Source organism: Brachycentrus maculatus, unplaced genomic scaffold (genome assembly GCF_059751285.1).
Source record: "Brachycentrus maculatus isolate JH-2025_06_01 unplaced genomic scaffold, ASM5975128v1 h1tg000509l, whole genome shotgun sequence".
In the NCBI taxonomy this organism is placed as follows: domain Eukaryota; kingdom Metazoa; phylum Arthropoda; class Insecta; order Trichoptera; family Brachycentridae; genus Brachycentrus; species Brachycentrus maculatus.
In genome coordinates this window covers 555736-577266 of record NW_028281255.1, presented here as the reverse complement: position 1 = coordinate 577266, position 21531 = coordinate 555736, and the positions used below count along the sequence as shown (strand labels likewise).

Below are 21531 nucleotides of genomic sequence, written 5' to 3'. Positions count from 1 at the left end.
TGGAGTTTTTGTGATCACCTGTCGAAAACATCTGCAGTTTTGGAAACTAGTCTTGTGAAATAATACTCAATTAGTAGCCTAATTTAAGTGTTTAATTTTTAACAATACAGTCTTCTTATCAATCATTGGGTATCATGGCGGGTATGTATGAGAAGGTGCATGAATGAACAGCCAAATAATGTTTGCAATGACACCGTTGTGTGGCGTTTTATTCTCTCTGATTACTCCTGCAGGGAAGCGTCGTGATGGTCAGTTATTAAGGTTATCAAGAGTGCGGAAATACCCTAAGTTGCATCCCGTCGCTGGTGGTTTACTAAGATATTTAAGTATTATTTTTTGACATCTCATCAAAGATGAAGAATATGGAAGTCTGGGTATTTACGGGGCTGCTTTAAGTGATCACTTTACACACGTGTAACATTCACCAATTCTACCCATTATTGACAACCACACTACTCAAATTCTTGGAAGTTCTATATATATATGAACCAATTTAGAAACTTTGTTCTTGAATAACTAGAACTTCACTAGAGACATCTATTGGTGAGATGATAAGAAGCTTTTTAGTAAGCAGAAACTCTAGTATTGCTCTTATTTGATGAGATGTCAAAAAATAATATGAAAATAACTCCTGTAGTTGGAGATAATCCAGATCTTGTGAACAAGTATTTGGACACACTCAAAATGTTGTTTAATTATATATTTAAGATCTCGAAAAAACAAACTTTGCAATTTTAAAATAATAACAACCTCAAAAAAAAATAACCTCAATTGGATTTTATTTTCAACGATTCCAGACTTCCCCACATTACCTCAAGACAGACAACGCACGGGCGGACCACCAAAGGGATGGATTGACTGGGAATAACTGGGATTGACTGGGAATTGAGCAGAAATCTACATAGCAGGTGGTTAATCCTTTTTAGAATAATGCCACAATCTTAAATCCATGCCACAAGGCCTACACCAAGAAGATCTTATGGACAAACATACTAATTGCAATAACGTTCTATGCCAATTTATTATACTGAAAACATAAATCGAGGTAACGGAAATCGGGAGATACATAAGCACATATATCAGGCAGTCTCGTGAGCTTTTTCTAGCAACACATTTATCATTTCAACTCGCTTCTTATTATTAATCACGTAAACGGTCGTATTTTCAAAGATACGTAATACTCTTCATCGCTTCTGAAAACCTTGAGTAATCTTCAAATGAAAGCCACAATTTAAACAAATTAAAATGATATCGCCAGACTTGTACCCAATTTCAGGCTAATTGGAGTGTGTTATGTGATTATCATGTAAGTACTTCAATGGATTTATGAGCTGTATGCGGAGAAGTCTTTAATTATCTAAACAGGGTATTATCAGATTAAATGTCCTATCCCAGCGATTGCCAAACTGCGGCTCGAGGCGCCCATTCTAGCGATTGTCAAACTGGGGGTGCTTTTTTAGCCCCTCAATTGTGGCTCAAACACAAATGTACGTGACCGACACCCTGTGCTGAGTGCTTATAAGGAAATATTGGTGAAAAAATCACAATTTTGTTCACAGCACATGTGGTCTACTTTATAAACCATAGAAGAGAAGGTAAGACAGTGGAATACTTATTATTTCAGAGTGTAGCTACCTTTATAGTGGTCGTTTTATTATTAATTCATAGCAAACCTACAATTTGTCCGCGCCCATAGTGTAGTCATCAGTACGCTTAGCTACCGTACTGGATATCCCGGGTTCGATTCCCAGGGGGGTCAAATAAATGTAAATGTTTTTTTTACATGTTTTTCATATTTCATATATAGTTTGATGTTTAAGAAATTTGGACCTTAAAAGAAATTCCAAACGTTATGGATATTTGGAGCGATTGAGAAGGAACCTACCTAGATTTGATTTGATTTTTCATGCATACAATATAAATAAAGACCGCCTCAGCAGTGTAATGGTCAACACGCTCGGCTGCCTTGCTGGACGTCCCGGCTTTGATTCCAAGGGGGGGGTCAATTAAATTTTTGTGATTTTCAATCATTATATATATATATATATATATATATATATATATATATATATATATATATATATATATATATATATATATATATATATATATATATATATATATATATATATATATATTTATATATATATATATATATATATATATATATATATATATATATATATATATATATATATATATATATATACATAGCATACTAACTAAACACCACACAGTTTTACACAAGGGTAGGCAGAGAGAACAGAGCGCCATACCAAATTGTGTTTGCAAGCAATTTTTGCCTATTTTACATTCATGCATCTCCTCATACATTGTTCTAACCCTTATCCGCACCCAATGGTGCATAGATCAGTGCATCGTATTAAAGCAGTGTTGTCGTGATCGTTACCTACACGAAGGCAAGGCGATCACTCCTGCGCTTCAGGGACCAGTCCTAGATAATATTTAAAAAATATTAGAGTGTAAAATAGAGTGTGGTCCCGTGGTTAGTATCGCGGACTCTTGAGTCAGAATTTCTCAGTTCGAACCCACTCTATCACAATTTTATACCTATTTCTAATAATTAGCCGATCAACAACGACGAAACAGATTTTTGTATGAAAGAAATATAGATGTCGGGGCATTAACAGGGTTAACGACTTGGCCCTAACTGGCATTGTATACCATTCACCATTATGCCCATTTTTGAACATCAATGTACGCATGTATACCAGCAAGGTTTATGAGCGTACATACATTCGAGATAAAATTAGGCAAAAACACTTAATTTGCGTTGAGTGCTCCGTTGAATTCTGAGTGCCGAGGTTGCGGTAAGAAATATTATTAGGTTAGGTTAAACCGAAAGCAGTAACTGTAATCTCCTTTATGCTTCAAGTACGTAGCAATAAATTCTGGTTTTAATACCACAATTAAACTGAAATATATTGATAAGATAAACAACATATACAATACAACACATTATACAATATATATATATATATATATATATATATATATATATATATATATATATATATATATATATATATATATATATATATATATATATATATATATATATATATATATATATATATATATATATAATTTTGGATACTTTAAATAGCGCCATTTTCGTAAAATATTACCTCAAGGACGCCTAAATGTGAATGAATTGAGGAAAATATTATGTTTTTTTTTTATTATTAATATCTTAACAAAGATATTAATAATAAAATATAATACTTTGCTACCTATTTCTAATAATGAGCCGCTTAGGCTCACAGAATAAGTATGAAATTGAAATGTGTGCAAATAATAATAACACAAATATTTCTCTTTACAAACAAAAATATTTTAAATTTGAGTAATGTAATTGTCAATTTTAAGTAGAATGATGAATGTTATACGTGTATAAAGACCATAAAAACCAGTCTATGAAAATTTGCAATCCCTGTTAATATCCAGAATTCTGTATTCTTCTTTATCTACGTCGAGACGTGATGAAAAAACCTTGATTTAAATAAATCCTCAGTGAAGGAAAATCCATAAATTTCCAATAAAATTTGGGACACACTCAGAATATTGTAAGTTATGTATAATATATTATTAAGTTTTCGTCTTTTTTCCAATGTTTATATAATAAAATAGTCTATTAGGTATAATTTTTATTCAAATATTGGAGGAATTTCTACTGTATTCCTACCACCGCACCGCTTACATTATGTTATATTTCGAGAATATAAAGTAACAAAATAACCTCATCTTTACTTAGATGTTTTTACAAAAAGTCTCAAATCGAATTGCGTGTCTTTTAGACTCTAAGTGTTTTCTGAGATTCCCTACGTATTAAAGATCCCGAAGATCCCTTTATCCGTAAAACAATGGGATTCTGGAATATTCCGCATACAAAATGAGTCGGAAGGATACTAAACACAAAATCTTAAGGCGGAAATGTTCGTTCCACCGAAATATTACGTCGATTCCACTTTTTTGTCAACAGGCATTAAGATAAGAGTCATTTTTCTGACATCTCAACATAGATGAAGAAGAATATGGAATTCTGTGTATTTACAGGGTTTATGACCATATGATGTCATAGGCTGGTTAAGTGATTACCTTACACACGTGTAACATTTTCCATTCTACCCATGATTGATAACCTCACTACAAAAAAATTTCAAACTCTTACATGTATCATTGATCTCAAAGCACATAGCATGTTAGTTCACAAGAGCCATCTACGGATAGATTGGGAAAGATTTTTATTTAGCAGACACTTTTATTTGGATGTATGCATGATCCTACCTGGATTATTTTACATACTGGGATTATTTTACATATGTAAAATAATCCGTTTAGGATCGAAGTATTTGGACACACTTAAAAATGATTTTAATATACTGGAGTAAACAATATTAATAATACATTTAGATAATGTTTACAGCGCCATTTTCCTAAAATACTACCTCAAGGAGAAAAGCGAAAATGATTTACCAAATAAATGCGTTTTTAGCTTTTTTCTAAAGATATTTGATATGTGAACATATTATATTTTGTATACCAATTCAAATATATATTTTTAAAGTTAAACACTTGTTTCATACTATTTCTTAAGCTTTATTTCATTACACACGACTAGTTACGAAAACAACTGTAGTTTTTTAAACTATTCGTGTATAACGAAATAAAACTCAATAAGTGGTATCATACAAGCGTTCATTAAAAAAAAAATCAACATGTCATTCCACAAAGTTAATGCCGAATCAATAAATAATACTTTTTTATATACTAAATCAATGTTGTATTTTTTTGCATGTCTGCGGCCAAAAAATATTAGGAAAAAAATAATGTGCGTGCTTGTAAATAAATATTTAAAATCAATACAAATCTTTAAAATTAACGGCAATGGAAGGTTTTATTCATATTACTCACATAATTTAAAATTTATTTTTACTGTATTTCACGATATCGTACATAAAAGGACTCTCCCCTTAACACTTTCACCCTGGAAGTCTCCAAGCGTTAAGCGCTGTTCTTTAAGATACAAAATCTCCGCGAAAATTTGGGCACCGATGAAGAAAATGCGGCGAAGGGAGAATTTGTGCAAGTACCGGCAAAGTGACGCGCGTCATTGTGCTTTCCGCGCAGAAATGTGTAAGAAAATACGTCCGTTTTTCTACCGACTGTATTGAGATTGTGCACGCTGAGAATACAAATTGCCCTTCACAGGGCTGTATACAAATGGGTTTTTTAGAGTAGAAAACAGACGTGATTACCCGACTTTCATCTCGAGCGCCACCGCGCGATGAATTATAAGCGAGAAGGCAGGATCTTCTGGTTTATTTACCGTTTCGTGATCCATAGGTGAGCGTGGATAAATATGATATCATATTATATTTACAAATTTTTGAGTTTGTCCAAATACTTGCTCACAAATCTGGATTATTTCTAATTAGGAGATATTTTTTTACATTATTTTTTGGCATCTATCTAGAGATGTGAAAAAATAATGTAAAAAATAAAATCATATAATTTCTTTATAAAATAAAATAAGATAATGTTTTTATTAGTAAAAATGTTATATTTTTTTCACTATTTTTTGGCATCTATGTAGAGATGTGAAAAAATCATGTAAAAAATAAAATCATTTAATTTCTTTGTAAAATTAAACTACAAAATGTTTTTAACCACTTTTTTTATTGAACAATAGCGTTGTCATCTTCAGGTTGTATTGAACCGGTATCAATAAAAAAAATATGGTTAAAAAAAAGGTATAGTTTCACAAAGTTTTATCAAATGTGCTACAAAATATCCTCATAAAAACATTCAAGAAATCTTTCATTTCAACTTATCCCAAATAAAATTTTAATCCAAATTACAAAATTTATTAACCCCATATCATTTATTTTTATTTTTATAAGACTTTAATATCGTAAAATTGATGTTTTATTAGTTTTAATATTAGAAGAATACACAAGAAATTAATTAATATTAATGTGATGTTAACAGAATCAAGAAAGGTGCGTTGAGATAGTTTTGTTATGTGGAGCGAATGAGTGAGCAAAGATCGGTAAAACTAGTTTACAGAAGAATTGTTCTTGGAAATAGAAGCAAAAAGACTGAAAAAAAACTTGGCATAATCAAAAACATCAAATATTCGAAAAATAAACATTAAAAACCGAGGTTATTCTTTGTATTATTATAAAAATAGCAACAACAAAAAATAATAAAATTTCTTATATGTACGATTATCAAGTAATCGAGTAAAACGTCGTTTGAAGAGGATTTCAAATCCCTAACTAAGGTCTGGGTAGGCTGATATTCGTATGTTTCTCTCGGTCAATTTCCCAACTGAAATAATCTCCATATTTAACAGATGTTATAGTGAGAAGTTGAATTTATTAACCCCTAGTGTCATGCGAAGTTAACCAGCCCGTTAACTATGCCGGCGGGGTTTACACAAAGGTAACGTAATAAAGTTTATCAAGCGGCGGCAGTCACACGCACCTAACTAGAATGGTAGTGAAATGAGAAAAAAGGGTATTTAAACTTCCAATTTACGGGCCATAAAAATCTCGACCAGCGCATATGCATGCGACCGGTTTAGGGTTGATTATTTATTTAAAGTGAAGTGGCTATAGAGTTATCCAGCTTTGTAAATGTGTATTTTTAAATGTGTATTTTATTTAAACCTCGCTCAAATTTTGTGGTGGTTTTATATTTGGGCACTATTATTTTTTTGCAGTAAAAGTTCCAGTTATCACTTTTAAAATACATATATGTATTGTGTACCTGTGACAGTCAAAAACACACTTTAAACGGGGTTTTCAGTACAATGGTAGCTTCATCTATTAATTATTTTTTATATCACAAAAGGCTCATTTTGAAAATGATCATGTTTAGACGAAAACAAATGAAAAAGGTCAATTATTTAATATAACCAAAGGCCCGTAAGACGCTAGTCAGTTAATATGGATTTATACGAAATAAACAAGTCAATCAGTATGATGTATTATACTAGTGAGTGTGCTTCTTATTATAATGCACATAATATTTTTCTGAAAGAAAAATTGTTAGCCGTTGTTTCGTGAAACTTTCAGAATTATGAAAGTAACATTTGCAAAAAGTAAATTTCTCTATATTTATTTTCTCTTCTAAATTTTCGCAATAAAAAGTTTCCCCAATTTAGCGATGATAGAAGACTTATGTATTCCTCCATAAAGCTCGAAAAATATATATGGGGAAAATGTAGCAACGCTCTAGCTAACGTTAAAGACATTTTTTCCTTATATTATATTTTGTGAGGTTCCACCATAAGGGGCCCAGCAAACGTAATTTATTGCTCTTTGTTTGCAAAGAAAAAAGTATATACGTGACAACCCTGACACTATTCAATATTTCACTTTAGTAAAAATATGTTTCTGATAAAGCCAGCAAAAATACACACGGTTCTTTGCAAACTATAATACATGCGCCATAAAAAACTGTTGTAAAGAAAAAAAAACATTAAAATTTTATTTATGAATCAAATTTACGATTATTTACATGGATTTATGTAAGCCCTGAAATGCTCAAACTTTCTTTTTCCTACGTTTAAAAAAATTAATCTATGCTTCATCTTAGTTAGAAAAATTTATGTGGTATATGAGTGGCAAGTGCAAACCACGTTATATTAAAAAAAAAAATTTTGCCACGCCAATTGGTTGGAAAAAAAATATTAACATCCATATTTAACATAATCGTCCTAAAATTGGTAAGTAAGGAATGAAATATAATAGAAAAATCAATACTCTTGAAAACTACTCGCTATGCCGATCGACAGTTTACTTTAAAAATCTCTGAAAAAAGCTCAAATCGATAGAAAATTCAATATTATATCGATTCCGCCATTGGCTAAAAAACTCATTTTTTAAACATAACGTGGTTTGCGAGTGTACTACTCATATATCGCTCACTCCTTTCAACAACTTCAAATATCAAAAAACTTGATTTTTTAGGAGATCGTTTTTAAAGTTTAAGAATATAATGAAATGTATTAAAAATAAATATCAAGCCACTTATTAAACTTTTTACTGTGCAACAGATTTTTTTAGGTAAAACCTGAAGGTTTTTTCTCCATTTGAAAAATATTAAGTATATTTAAAAATATAATTAAATACTACATTTTCTTCAAAATGCAAAAACAACAATTTTTGCCCTGCAGCTGGTAAATATTAAATTAATAATATGCAGCAATTTCTGGGCATTCCAAAAACGTGCATAGCTGAAAATTCTTGATTTTTGATATTTGACGTTGTTGAATGGACTGAGCGATATGTTTCATCAATCAATAAGTAAACCTGTAAATTCTGATATTTTAATTAATCTTTTTTGATCGACGATCTAACCTTAAAACCTTATTTTTGGAGAATTATTCGAAGGTTATTGAAAGTTATCGAGGTTTTCAGAATGTAATATGAATATGTTTATGAAATGTGTTTTTTAAATATGAAACAAAGGCAAAATAATGGTTTGTGATTAAGATTTATTATATTTAGAATCATGTAATATATTGTAAGTATCAAAAAGAAAACATGTTAAAATTTTTATTTACAGGAGGTTTTAAAATGTCGTTGATGTCTCAAAAGTTAAAAAAAACTCTAACTTATACACTAATAACGCAAACTGAAATAAGATGCAATAAATGAGATTTCGTCTGAAATTTTATTTTCACCCGGTAAGAAATACTATTTCTTAAAATCTATTGTGACACGTGTTTCGACGCAATCGTTTTCAAACACAATATGAAAGTAAAAATAAAGCGGAATGCGTGGAAATATTTGTTACAATAGATTTTCAAAAATAGTAGTATTTGAAAAAAAAAAATTTTTATTTTGGAAATTAAAAGCATTGATAACTTTGTGCTATGGTAATAAAAGACTCTACACACCATCCATTGTTTACTTTGTGTAATACCACTTTTTAAAATTTATATTGAAAATGAATAGTTATTACCACAAAGTGATAGTCAAAATATTTGATGGAAAAAAAATAAACATTAATAATATTTTGTTTAAATCTGGCTTAGCTAAGCGGTGGATACAATTCTCAGCCTTATTATCATTACAACTACATATAATATTAGTGACCTAATGTAATTTTAAAGTGTATTTCAGTTAATCATCAAAGAATATTTTATCCTGTTTTATTGTTTTTTTTTTAAATTAAGGATGGTTCGTAAGCTAGCCTTTTCAATAAAAATAAACAATTTTGTACATTATTAAAATGGTGTTCTAGAAAAATTCATTATGTATAAAAATTTCATTTTAAAGTTAAAAAATAAAAAGTAAAAAAATAAGCCTCAGAAGCAATTGTATGAATACACATAGATGAACAAAAAGTTAAATGTTGTATCAAAAGTATATTTATTTTTAAACAATTCAATTACGATTTTAAAATAAACAATTCTTAATAATCTATGTACGAACTTGTTTTTACCCTGAAGGCTTTTTACTTAGAATAACAAAAAGAAATTGACACAAGGGTAGGTAAGAATAACAAATAGCGCAAAAATATAAAATAATGAAAATATAAATTTAAATTCAATTGTAAATGGATATTTTAAGATCTCAAAATTCACATACATCTCCTTAAAATATAATTTAATTACGACTAAAAACAGTCTTAAAATAGTGTATTTTTAGAGATCGCATCTGTTCTATCGATGAAACAAAACAGTATGTACCTTGGTCTAGACATTATAATTAATAAGTGAAGGTAACAGGTTCGATTCATAGAGTAAGCAGCTATTATTTTCTGCCTAAATTGATTTCAAAGCACCATTTACTCTGTTTCTATATTTTCAATTTAGGTTTTACTTGGTAATTACCACTACTTTTTATAATCTATTGTGACATATTTTTCGATGCATTTTGCATCATCTTCAAAATACGGTGTTTGAAAATGTTGTGAAATGCATTAAAACAGTGTCACAATAGATTTTAAGAAATAGTGGTACTTACGAAAAAAACTTAAATTTAAAATGTAAAGATATTACAATAATGTGACTGCCGAATCAGTCAATGAAAACTGTTAACTTCTCTCTACAAGACTCTGCAGTAAAACATCGATATAATGGACTTATTGGGGGAAGAAATTAATTAAATCCATGAAAGCCGAAAGTCTGTTATTGTATATAAAAAAATATTAAAAAAATATAAACATGAATACTGTTTTAAGATACATGTAGATAAACAATACCGAACACAAACAAATTTTTATTTATTGTCTTCGAGCACTCGTCATAAAGTGATATTGGCAATATTTCTCTGGAGGAAGAATCAAGTTTTGGTTAAAAATTTTAAGTTCTAAAACAAAATTTGTAATTATCATGGCTGCTAAAAATCATTCAGATGTGGAGACACTTGAACTCAACAATTTGTAATATTAACAGGACCTTTTAATTTATTTTTTACATTTGTCTGGATTTTTTCGTTCATTTTTTTTTATTTATTTCATGGATACATACATTTTTTTACTATATGTATTACGGCTCTTTAGGCATGGCCTGTGTTGAGGCAAAATACTTATATGTTAAAACAATTTTAAATTTTATTATTTTATATATTTTTTTAATTATTAGATTATATACATTATATACAATAGATACAATAAAAAATACAGTATAATGGTTTTCCAATAAAAAAGTTAAACCTGGACTTTAATTAATTCACTTTCTACCTTGTCCCTTCCAACGAGAAGCAACCATCAACGGACACTGTTCTTGAAGACATGATCACTACTGGAATTCTTGATGGTTACGGGCAGCAAATTAAATATCCGAAGTTCGTTCAATAAAGGTCCGTTATATAAAAGCTTTACTGTACAAGTATAAATATCTAATAAAAAGTAAATTTTATTCTATAGATATTTTACTGAATGTTTTTAAACGATTTCATACAATTTGTACATGCCCTACTTTAGCGTGAAAAATATTTAAATTGTCAAAATTTTCAGCATCTCATGATATATTTAGGAGAGGCTTTCATTGTCCTTGAAAGCATTTATCAGCTCAGTCAGAATCATCAATTGACTTCACAAGCAAGTGATGAATAAATTACTTAACGCTTAAAGGTATATGATGTTGAAAAGCGAGAATAAACGGGGCAACGGAAAATTTTACTTAATGGTATTGAAATCAAATTCGAAAAATATTAATTTGATTGAAAGAGTTATTTTTAATATTACATTTTAACATCTCAATATAGATGAAGAAGAACATAACATTTTCAGGATTTAGATCTATCATAGGCTGTGTTTGGTGATCATTTTTAACAAGTGCAACATAAATCATTCTATCCATGATTAATAAATACCCTGCTAAAAAGTTTGGAGCTCATATTTATGTATATAAATATCATATAATTCAGACGTCTCATATGTGTTTTTTTCTCTTTTTCAGGTATTAACCAGAGCTAACATTTCAAAATTGATGCATTAAAACTTCAACTATGCTCAATAAAAGTAACATTTAGGAATATTTAAAATGATTAAAGAAACACGTGTTTTTATACCACTTGAGTTTATTCATGACTACTTGTTTGGAAGCCAAGCTTTCATCTTCAGATCTGAATAATAACCAAAATACAAAAAAAAAACTGTTCTATAAATAAGGAGAGGGGTAAGTTAGGAGGAGGGGGGTTAGTCAAGGGGCGTAAAAACAAGTGTTTCCTTAATCATTTTAACATGTCTTACCACAAAGTAAATGCCGAAACAATAAATAGGAATATTTACATAAATGCCGTTTTTAAACCACATTTCCAAATGGTGTACAAAATATATATCACCGGTGCACGCGGAAGTTTTTAGCATGGGGATCTTCCTCTTCCTCTGTTTCCCTCCAGGCTACTGAATTTGATTAAAATTGTATTAAAAAGGCATATAAGTACCTGATGCCACCCCTCTTGGTATCGTAATTGAGCTGGCGTCCTTGATGCGACCACAGAACTTGCCCGTTGGGCTGTGGAACTCTAGTGATGACGCAGCGAAGTTCTATAATTGATCCCTCCTTGTAGAACTTATCCGACACCGAAACTCCTCGTTCGTCCACGATCTCCACTTTCGGAACTGTAAATAAAATAATAAATATGAGAAGGACGTTGTAATAAACACGATCAAAGACATATTTGTACTGTAAGTCATTTAAAAACATTTACACCATTTGTATTGCCTATATTTCATTTCTTGTAATGTGTTTTTCACTGTTTGTGAACCATAATTAAATAAATTAAAAAATAAGTATTTATGTACACACTATGTATCCAGCTTTATCCACATAATTTTATATATTTAAATATATATATATATATATATATATATATATATATATATATTTATATATATATATATATATATATATATATATATATATATATATATATATATATATATATATATATATATATATATATATATATATATATATATATATATAAATATATATAGCATATTTAGCATATATATGTGGAAGAGGCAAATAATGTTTTCAAAGATAGAGCGGTATTGCGTTCTATTCTCTCTGACTACCCCTGCGAGGATGCTTCGTGGTGGTTAGTAGTAGTAAAACATAGAAGTTCATAACTAACCAGTCAAAAAAAAATATCTTAAAATCCTTTTGAATGGATTCTCGAAAAAAAAAAAATTTGCGTTGTCATTATTTACATAAATATTAATATTTTTTTCTCTTTTTGTATGGTTAAGTAGAAAAATAAGATACAAAATTTGGTAGAATAGGTTTGAACTCATAAAATAAGACTCAGTCTGCAACACTAACCATTGATATAATCGGACAAATTATAATTCTTGCTACTCAAAATGAATTAATACTACAACCAATTCGTATTTATTTGGGGTTCGCCTATATACTTGCCTCAGATAAATATGCAAATACATTTGGTAGTAAAAAAGAGCAAAACAATTAATTAAACCCTTAGTTGCACCCGATGGGGCACATAATTTAAAAGCTTGAGAATATGAAAATAAATTATTTACAAACAACAACAAAAACATGAAGATATAACTTAAAACCCTTTAAAAATAACTTAAATGGGTGAGTATAGTGTGTGTTGTTGTAAGGTTTAATGGCGCTGCCATTTTTTTATTTATTTATTTCAAAGATTCATACATTTTTTTTTACTATATGTATTACGGCTCTTTAGGCATGGTCTGTGTTGAGCCGAACTACTTACATGTTTACAATTTTTTATTATTATTTATTATTATTTGTTTCTTTTTTTAATTATTAGATTAAATACATTACATACAATAACAATTTACAGAATAAAGGTTTTACAATAAAATAATTACACCTGGACTTTAATTAACTCACTTTTTACCTTGTCCCTTCCAACGAGAAGCAACCATCGACGAACACTGTTCTTAAAGACATGATCACTACTGGAATTCTTAATGGTTACGGGCAGCAAATTATATATTATATACATATATATGCTGAATAATCGTCATTATTATAAAAAGAAAAGTCTTTAAATGAATGAAAAAATAATTCTTCCAGTAATAACATTTTAAAAAATAAACATAATTTCCCAGATATTTTCTTTGAAGTGTCGGACATGGAACACAAAAGAAAATGTAGGGTCTAAAGCATTTTTTCGACAAAAAAACTTACCATTATTTTCGTTTGTTTTAAAACTTAGCCCATAAACTTTTCTGCCTCTTTCGGCCTTTGTTTGAAAAGAAAGAAATCGATTCTTCTAAATTAAATAAAAGTTGAAAATAATTTGTTTTTTCTTATTCTATAATGCACTGGATTATAAACCCTTCTGGTAATTTATCGAAAGTAAAGATATCTGAACTTGAAATGAAGCATTTATTGTTTTTTTTTTTAATTAAAGAAGATAGAAGTATTGAAAAAATTAAGTTTTTTCGTCTAATTCACATATTTCTATGCTATATACATATGTATTTTGCGAATTTATTAAAAGTTGAAAATAATTTGTTTTTTCTTATTCTATAATGCACTGGATTATAAACCCTTCTGGTGATTTATCGAAAGTAAAGATATCTGAACTTGAAATGAAGCATTTATTGTTTTATTTTATATTAAAGAAGATAGAAGTCTTTAAACCGATCGCTCAAGCTAGCTAATTGCCAGATCACAAACCCTGGAAGGGTCAGACTACCATATTTTTTCATATAAAATACGATAAATGTTTCATCTCGTGTTGAGATACCTATAATATTGATAGATCATCCGTGAATAGTCCAGTGTCAAGGCCAAACTTCTATCCTCTATCATTGAAATAATCAAAAGATGCTTCATCTTAATGTGAGACATCTTTGAAAAAAGTTAAAAAGTTACAGGAATAAATAAGAACTTGACAAAACGGACACTTCATACACAACCTGTTTAACAACTTAGAGATATCAAACCAAGATGGAAATAAACTATTTACCCTTATGCATGCAGTGCTATCCTCGTACAAGGTTGCAATGCCTTAGCTAAGTTTACTGCTTACTCAGATGATAAAGCTATATTTGATCATATGAAATGACTCCCACAGTAGAACATAACGATGGTCCTTAATCAAAGTATTGGCAATTGACCATGGCGTAAGCACTTTGTCTTCCGGTATCGTTTAGTGATTTCCAGTGCCGAACGATATATCGCTCACTCCTTTCAACAACGTCATATATATATAAAAACTTGATTTCTCAGGAGATCATTTTTAAAGTTTAAAAATGTAATCAAATGTATTTAAAATACATATCAAGCCCCTTATTGAACTATTTACTGTGCAACAAATCTTTTAAAGTAAAACCTGAATTTTATTTCTCCATTTGAAATAAAATTAGTATATTTAAAAAAATAATTAAAGAATACACTTTCTTCCCTGTAGCGGGTAATTATTAAGTTAAAAATATTCCGCTTTTGCTGGGATATAGTACATTTTTTGGGCATTCCAAAAACATGTACAACTGAAAATTGTCGATTTTTGATATATGACGTTGTTGAAAGGTCGATATGTTTGGTTAAGTACAGAAAAGTTTGTTATTATTTTTATCGATAGATGGTGAGATCTCACCAAGTAATTATAATTTACCTGAATTAATGAATGCTTATTAAAAGGAACTGTAAAAACACAAGTTTACAAGAAAAAATTGGAAAAGTATTTATTATCGTCAATTGAAATGCACTATTCCTATATTTCTAAGTGCATTTTTCAAGATGACTGCACCGTGTCACCGAGTGAAAACTGTTAGTATTATTTTTTCTGATACTGTGATTTATAATGTTTAAAAAATATGTTTAAAAAAATATAACACTTTTAAAATAATTTTTTGGTCAAAGAATATATGAAAATTCATGGAATTCCAGATTGGCCCGAAAATCGTCCTCACCTGAAGCCTATCGAGAATTTGTGGCATAAAATGGCAATCGAAATAAATGAAATGGAGCCTAAGTAAAAAAAAAACATTAAAAATATCATCGGTAAAGTGTGATTTGAAATTTTTTCCGAAGACTTCATAGAAAATTTGGTGAAATCCATGGCAAAATGTATCGAAGCAGTAATTAAAAAGGACGAACAACAAAGTAGGAAGTGATTTTGTTGGTTTTTGATAAGTGTTTTGTACGTATGTAATTTTATTTGAGATAAATTTTAATGGTTTTTCAAATAAAAAGAGCATTTTTCATTTTTGTATGAAAAAAATTTAAATTTACAAATTAACTATAAAATTTTGAATTTTTATTTTTCACTGATTTAGCACTTTTTTGGTATATCATCTTTAAACAGTGTAACTTAATAATTTGGACGGAAAAATATCAAACAATCTCAAAAGGGTTCAAAAAATATGGGTTCGGATATATATATATATATATATATATATATATATATATATATATATATATATATATATATATATATATATATATATATATATATATATATATATATATATATATATATATATATAAATATATGTATATATATATATATATATATATATATATATATATATATATATATATATATATATATATATATATGTATATATATATAAATATATATATATATATATATATATATATATATATATATATATATATATATATATATATATATATATATATATATATATATATACATATATATAAATATATATTTGGCATACCTGATTGTGACATGTTTTTCTCGGTCTTCCACTGCTTCTTTTCCCACTAACATTCACCTCATAAATTTGTTTTACCGTTCTTACCTCACTCATTCGTTCTACATGTCCAAACCATCTCAACACACCTTTCTTAATTTTATCGATAATGTTTATCTCAGCTTTGCATTCCTTCCTTATTTCACTATTCGCACATCTATCAAACATCGTTTTGTCGTACATTCTTCTGAGAGATCGCATTTTGACTGCATTCAGTATACTTTCATCCTTCCATATTTATATATATATATATATATATATATATATATATATATATATATATATATATATATATATATATATATATATATATATATATATATATATATATATATATATATATATATATATATATATATATATATTTATATATATATATATATATATATATATATATATATATGTATATATATATATATATATATATATATATATATATATATATATATATATATATATATATATATATATATATATATATATATATATGTATATATATATATATATATATATATATATATATATATATATATATATATATATATATATATATATATATATATATATATATATATATATATATATATATATATATATATATATATATATATATATATATATATATATATATATATATATATATATATGGAAGGATGAAAGTAGACTGAATGCAGTCAAAATGCGATCTCTCAGAAGAATGTGCGACAAAACGATGTATGATAGATGTGCGAATAGTGAAATAAGGAAGGAATGCAAAGCTGAGATAAGCACTATCGTTAAAATTAAGAAAGGTGTGTTGAGATGGTTTGGACATGTAGAACGAATGAGTGAGGTAAGAACGGTAAAACAAATTTATGAGGTGAATGTTAGTGGGAAAAGAAGCTGAGGAAGACCGAGAAAAACATGTCACAATCAGGTATGCCAAATACTTGAAAGTGGTCAGGTTAGGAGTCGTAAGTCGTATGTATGAGGAGATGCATGAACGTGGAAGAGGCGAAGAATGTTTGCAAGGACAGAGTGGTATGGCGCTCTATTCTCTCTGCCTACCCCTGCGGGGAAGCGGCGTGATGGTTAGGTAGTTTTATATACACAAACATGGGTTCAAAAATTTCATCCGAAGAGCATTATTGTAATCGAGCCTTAAAATACAAAAATAATATAAACGATAAAATACGCAAAGCCTGGCCTCAAAATATAAATGAATATAATTTTTTGGGAAAATTATTTATTCAATGCCAATGAAAGCATCACATTTTTGCAGACCGCACAGCATTGTACAAAAATATACCGGATATCATCAGAGCTGAGGGGGAAATGGCATCACGTTTCGCGCTTCCGCTTGGATGTTGATTGCTCTATTCCACTTAACTTCCGGAGGAATGTAGGTAGTTCCTGCGCTGGAATATCTATTCATCTCTCAAATTTCATTGGATTATTAAAAAAGTTCATACTTTTTACAAATACCTCTGAACTTTTTTAATAAAGACTGATGATAATCTGAAATTGAGTTGAATCAACGATTTCCTGAATGGCTCGGGGAAGGTGTTTTTACCAGTGACATGTAAAAAAGACTTTTTTAAATAGCTTATCTGACTGCAATGGCAGCGCCATGTGTTGAGTTTACCAGTAACACATACGATACTAAACACTGCTTCCGACGGCGAGCTTCTTGATAGCTGATAACTAATTGTAACAACAATCATTACAGAATTAAACATAAAATAAATATGTCCTCTTTCTTTTCCATTTATTTAGAATTAATCATGGCATCGCGTAGCCGTGTACATTTAATATTTAAATACATTACTTTAAAAAATATTCATGCATCATTCGATTTTCATGCTGTATGCCACTTTTCAGTTCTTGATTAGGAAATCCGACAGCCATTGTAATTTTTGATGAAAAACAATTAATTGCAACTAAAAAGCTAACTAGAGCATTCTACGAGCTTTTAACATGCACTTTTTATATTTAAAAAAAAAAAATAAAATAATACGAAATAAAAATTATTAATACTTGTAAATTATAATTATCATTACTTAATTTTTTTTAACAAAAATGTTTGTAATATTAGTATATAACCACTCACCGAGATTTTTATGTCTACCGTTTTCGGGACGTACCCGTCTCTTCGTCAGGACAATCACTACTACAGCATGCAAACAATACTACCTGTCACCACCACTGCACTATTTAATAATAATAAAAAAAACTTTTCCGCGCCCCAATGGTGCATAGGGCACTGCGTTATATAAACGCAGTGTTATCTTGATCGTTTTGCACATGAAGGAAAGGTGATCAGCCCTCCGCTTCAGGTTCCAGTCTAGGGTAATATTAAATAAATATTACAGTGAAAAAATCACTTATATTTATTTTACCCCCCTTGGGAATCGAACCCGGGACCTCCAGAACGATAGCCGAGCTTGTTGACCATTACACTACGGAGACGGACTGCACTATTTACACACTTAAAACAAGGCCGAGGTCTAACATGCACTAAAACCTTTTGACTTCGGCCCTTAATGCAAGTTTGTTCTGCAACTCCTAGTGCATGTTGGTCTGCGGGTCGACCAAAATCGCATGATAAACAATTTGTATAGTTTTAAGTGTGTAAATAGTACTATGGTGGTGATGGATAGTGTGGTTTGCATGCTGTTGTAGTGATTGTCCTGACGAAGAGACGGGTACGTCTCGAAACCGGTAGACATAAAAATCTCGGTGAATGGTCTTATGCTTATATTACAGACATTTTTGTAAAAAAAAACATTAAAGTAAAAATGACCAAAAGTGAATGCTTTAAATATTAATAATATTGAGAATAAATATATGATTTGTTAAGTGCCGTTTTTGAGTTTGAGTATGATCTCAAAGGCGCTGTAAAAACAACTTAAAATCAAATCTAATTTTTGCTCTCGATAGTTTAATATATCAACTGCAAATACATGTAAAATAAAGTATATTTATAAATTTTATAAATACATATACTCTAACAAACGTGTTTACTTGTAACATTTTGAGTGTGTCCAAATACTTGTTCACAAAATCTGGATTATCTCCAATTAAATTAATTATCGTGTTTACTTGTATACATACAAGCCTTGACATGCTTAATTTTTAAGCGAAAAATTGTTCAATTTAACTCACAGCATGAAAGTCTTAATTTGAAAATTAAATAATATCATAAAAATGGCATAAACATACAAAATATTCATGATATTCTATCATATTAGCTGAACATTTTATAATATTTACCTAATTTCCGGAAAAACGAGTGTACGTAAGTATTCCATTACATCAAAGGGATTTCCCAAATAAAGAAAAAAAATCTTGATAGGAAATAAACCAAACAGTTTTTTAAACGTAAACGAAATATTATTAACGTTTAATTTTATGAATTCGGGACACATCATCGTGTGTGTGTGTATGTGTGTGTGTGTGTGTGTGTGTGTGTGTGTGTGTGTGTGTGTGTGTGTGTGTGTGCGTGTGTATGTGTGTGTGTGTGTGTGTGTGTGTGTGAATGTGTGTAGTGGTTAGCGCGTTTGGCTACCATGCTGGAAGTCTAACTTTAGTCAAAACTTTCCCTTTGTAAACGATCAATTTAACACACTGTTTAGATGCGGTGCTGCCCTATGCACCATTTGGTGCGAATAAGGGTAAGAATAAATTTATTAATAAATAGGTTTTTAACCAAAAACAAACTTCAATATATCACTTTGAATGCTTATATAATATTAGCATTGGTAGTTGGGATGTTTATATTTTAATATATTATTTAAATAACATTTAAATACTTTTATTATGTTCAATTTAATTCATAAACGTCATAATTAAAAATCCAATTAAATAAAAGTGAATAAAAATCAATAAATTGTAATTTTAATAAACTCGCGAGCTATATATCACCATCTCTTCACATACACATAAAACATCCACGTTTAAAATTTTCAATAATGTAAATATTCTAAACAGATTTCAATACATTGTTTCAGATTTAATAAAAAATAATATTAAAAATACAAAACCACTTTGTAATGTTGTGCTTGAAATAAGGAGTTTCAAGGAAAAAATATTACCACAATATTTATCTCGAAAAAAAAAAACAAAATACATTATATAATTCAAAGAAGCACTCGGAAATATATTTTCCGGGAAAAAAGCTCGTAAAATGTTTTTATTTCTAAAAATAAAATGTATTCTCTTAAAATATCATTACTAAAATTTAAATGAACATTTTGATTAAATGGTGGGATACGGATATTTTAGCAGCTGAGAAAACAGATTACTTTTAGCCCTCGGTAACCGACCCTTAAAATTAGGCTGTGATCGCAGTTCATTCGCCCTTTACAATAACAAAAAGTTTCGATTCTATCAATGTAAGAAGAGTTCACGTCCCGTTTTTCCGAAAATTAATTGAATTACTTTCTCGGATTGACAAAGGATTTTTGTCAAAGTTTCTCACAATAACAAAACTAATTTGAAGTTAAAGGGTTGAAATAAGGAAGTGAGCGTTTAACAGCAATTTAAATTGGAGAAGTTATGCAGAAACTATCCAATCCACAATTTTTTTAAACATGTGATCATACAGACTTCGTCAATAGTATTTTTTTTTAATTTGCTAAAGACTCAAGCCAAAAGATTAAACCAATATTTTTGTAGAACTTTTTTTAACCCCTTATCAACGAATTCACGAAAAAAAAATTATAAATATCCCGAACATTTACGAAATTAAATATTTATGAAAATGGCGCTTTAAAAATTATCCAAATTTATTACTTTTACCCACGTGGGTTGACAGCTTTCAGCATTTTTCACGTTAATTATTTTTTATATAAGAAAATACTGCAGAAAATATCCATGTTCTTAAGATGTGTTCGACTTTGAACTAATAGAATTTAAAAAAAAAAACATTTCGCTACAAACCATCCAAGATGGTTGTGTTGGATGTGTTCATTCTATCTTTTTTTGAATCCTGAGACCATCTTACCAATTAAATTGTTACCTTATTGACTAATTAATAAAAAAAATTGAATATGACACAGAATAAAATATTTTTTTGTTGGTTATATCAATATAAACAAACCTTACTTCTATAATTAAACATAGCAATTTGTATTTTTCTTTTTAATTTTGAAAATATTCAAATACAATTATCTCAGCCCACCGATTTGTGGGTTGGCTTAAATTTTTAAAAAAATACTGATTATCCCACGTTACCAAAAATGATTTTTGCTCGACCGATTCCGTATCATTTCAGTCCAGTCAATTCTCCTAAATGCCAACATTTATTAAAAAATTATCTGATGGATCAAACAGACATAA

At 29.0% G+C, this 21531-nt stretch overlaps 1 protein-coding gene across 1 annotated transcript in view; it reads right to left on the bottom strand.

Annotated features, from left to right (window-relative positions):
- LOC148301880 (opioid-binding protein/cell adhesion molecule-like) overlaps positions 1–21531 on the bottom strand; it is a 74601-nt gene that overhangs the window by 15090 nt on the left and 37980 nt on the right. Inside the window, exon 4 of the mRNA XM_088272569.1 lies at positions 11931–12108. Within this exon, the coding sequence (XP_088128695.1) occupies positions 11931–12108 (178 nt within the window). The remainder of the gene's footprint in view (positions 1–11930; positions 12109–21531) is intronic.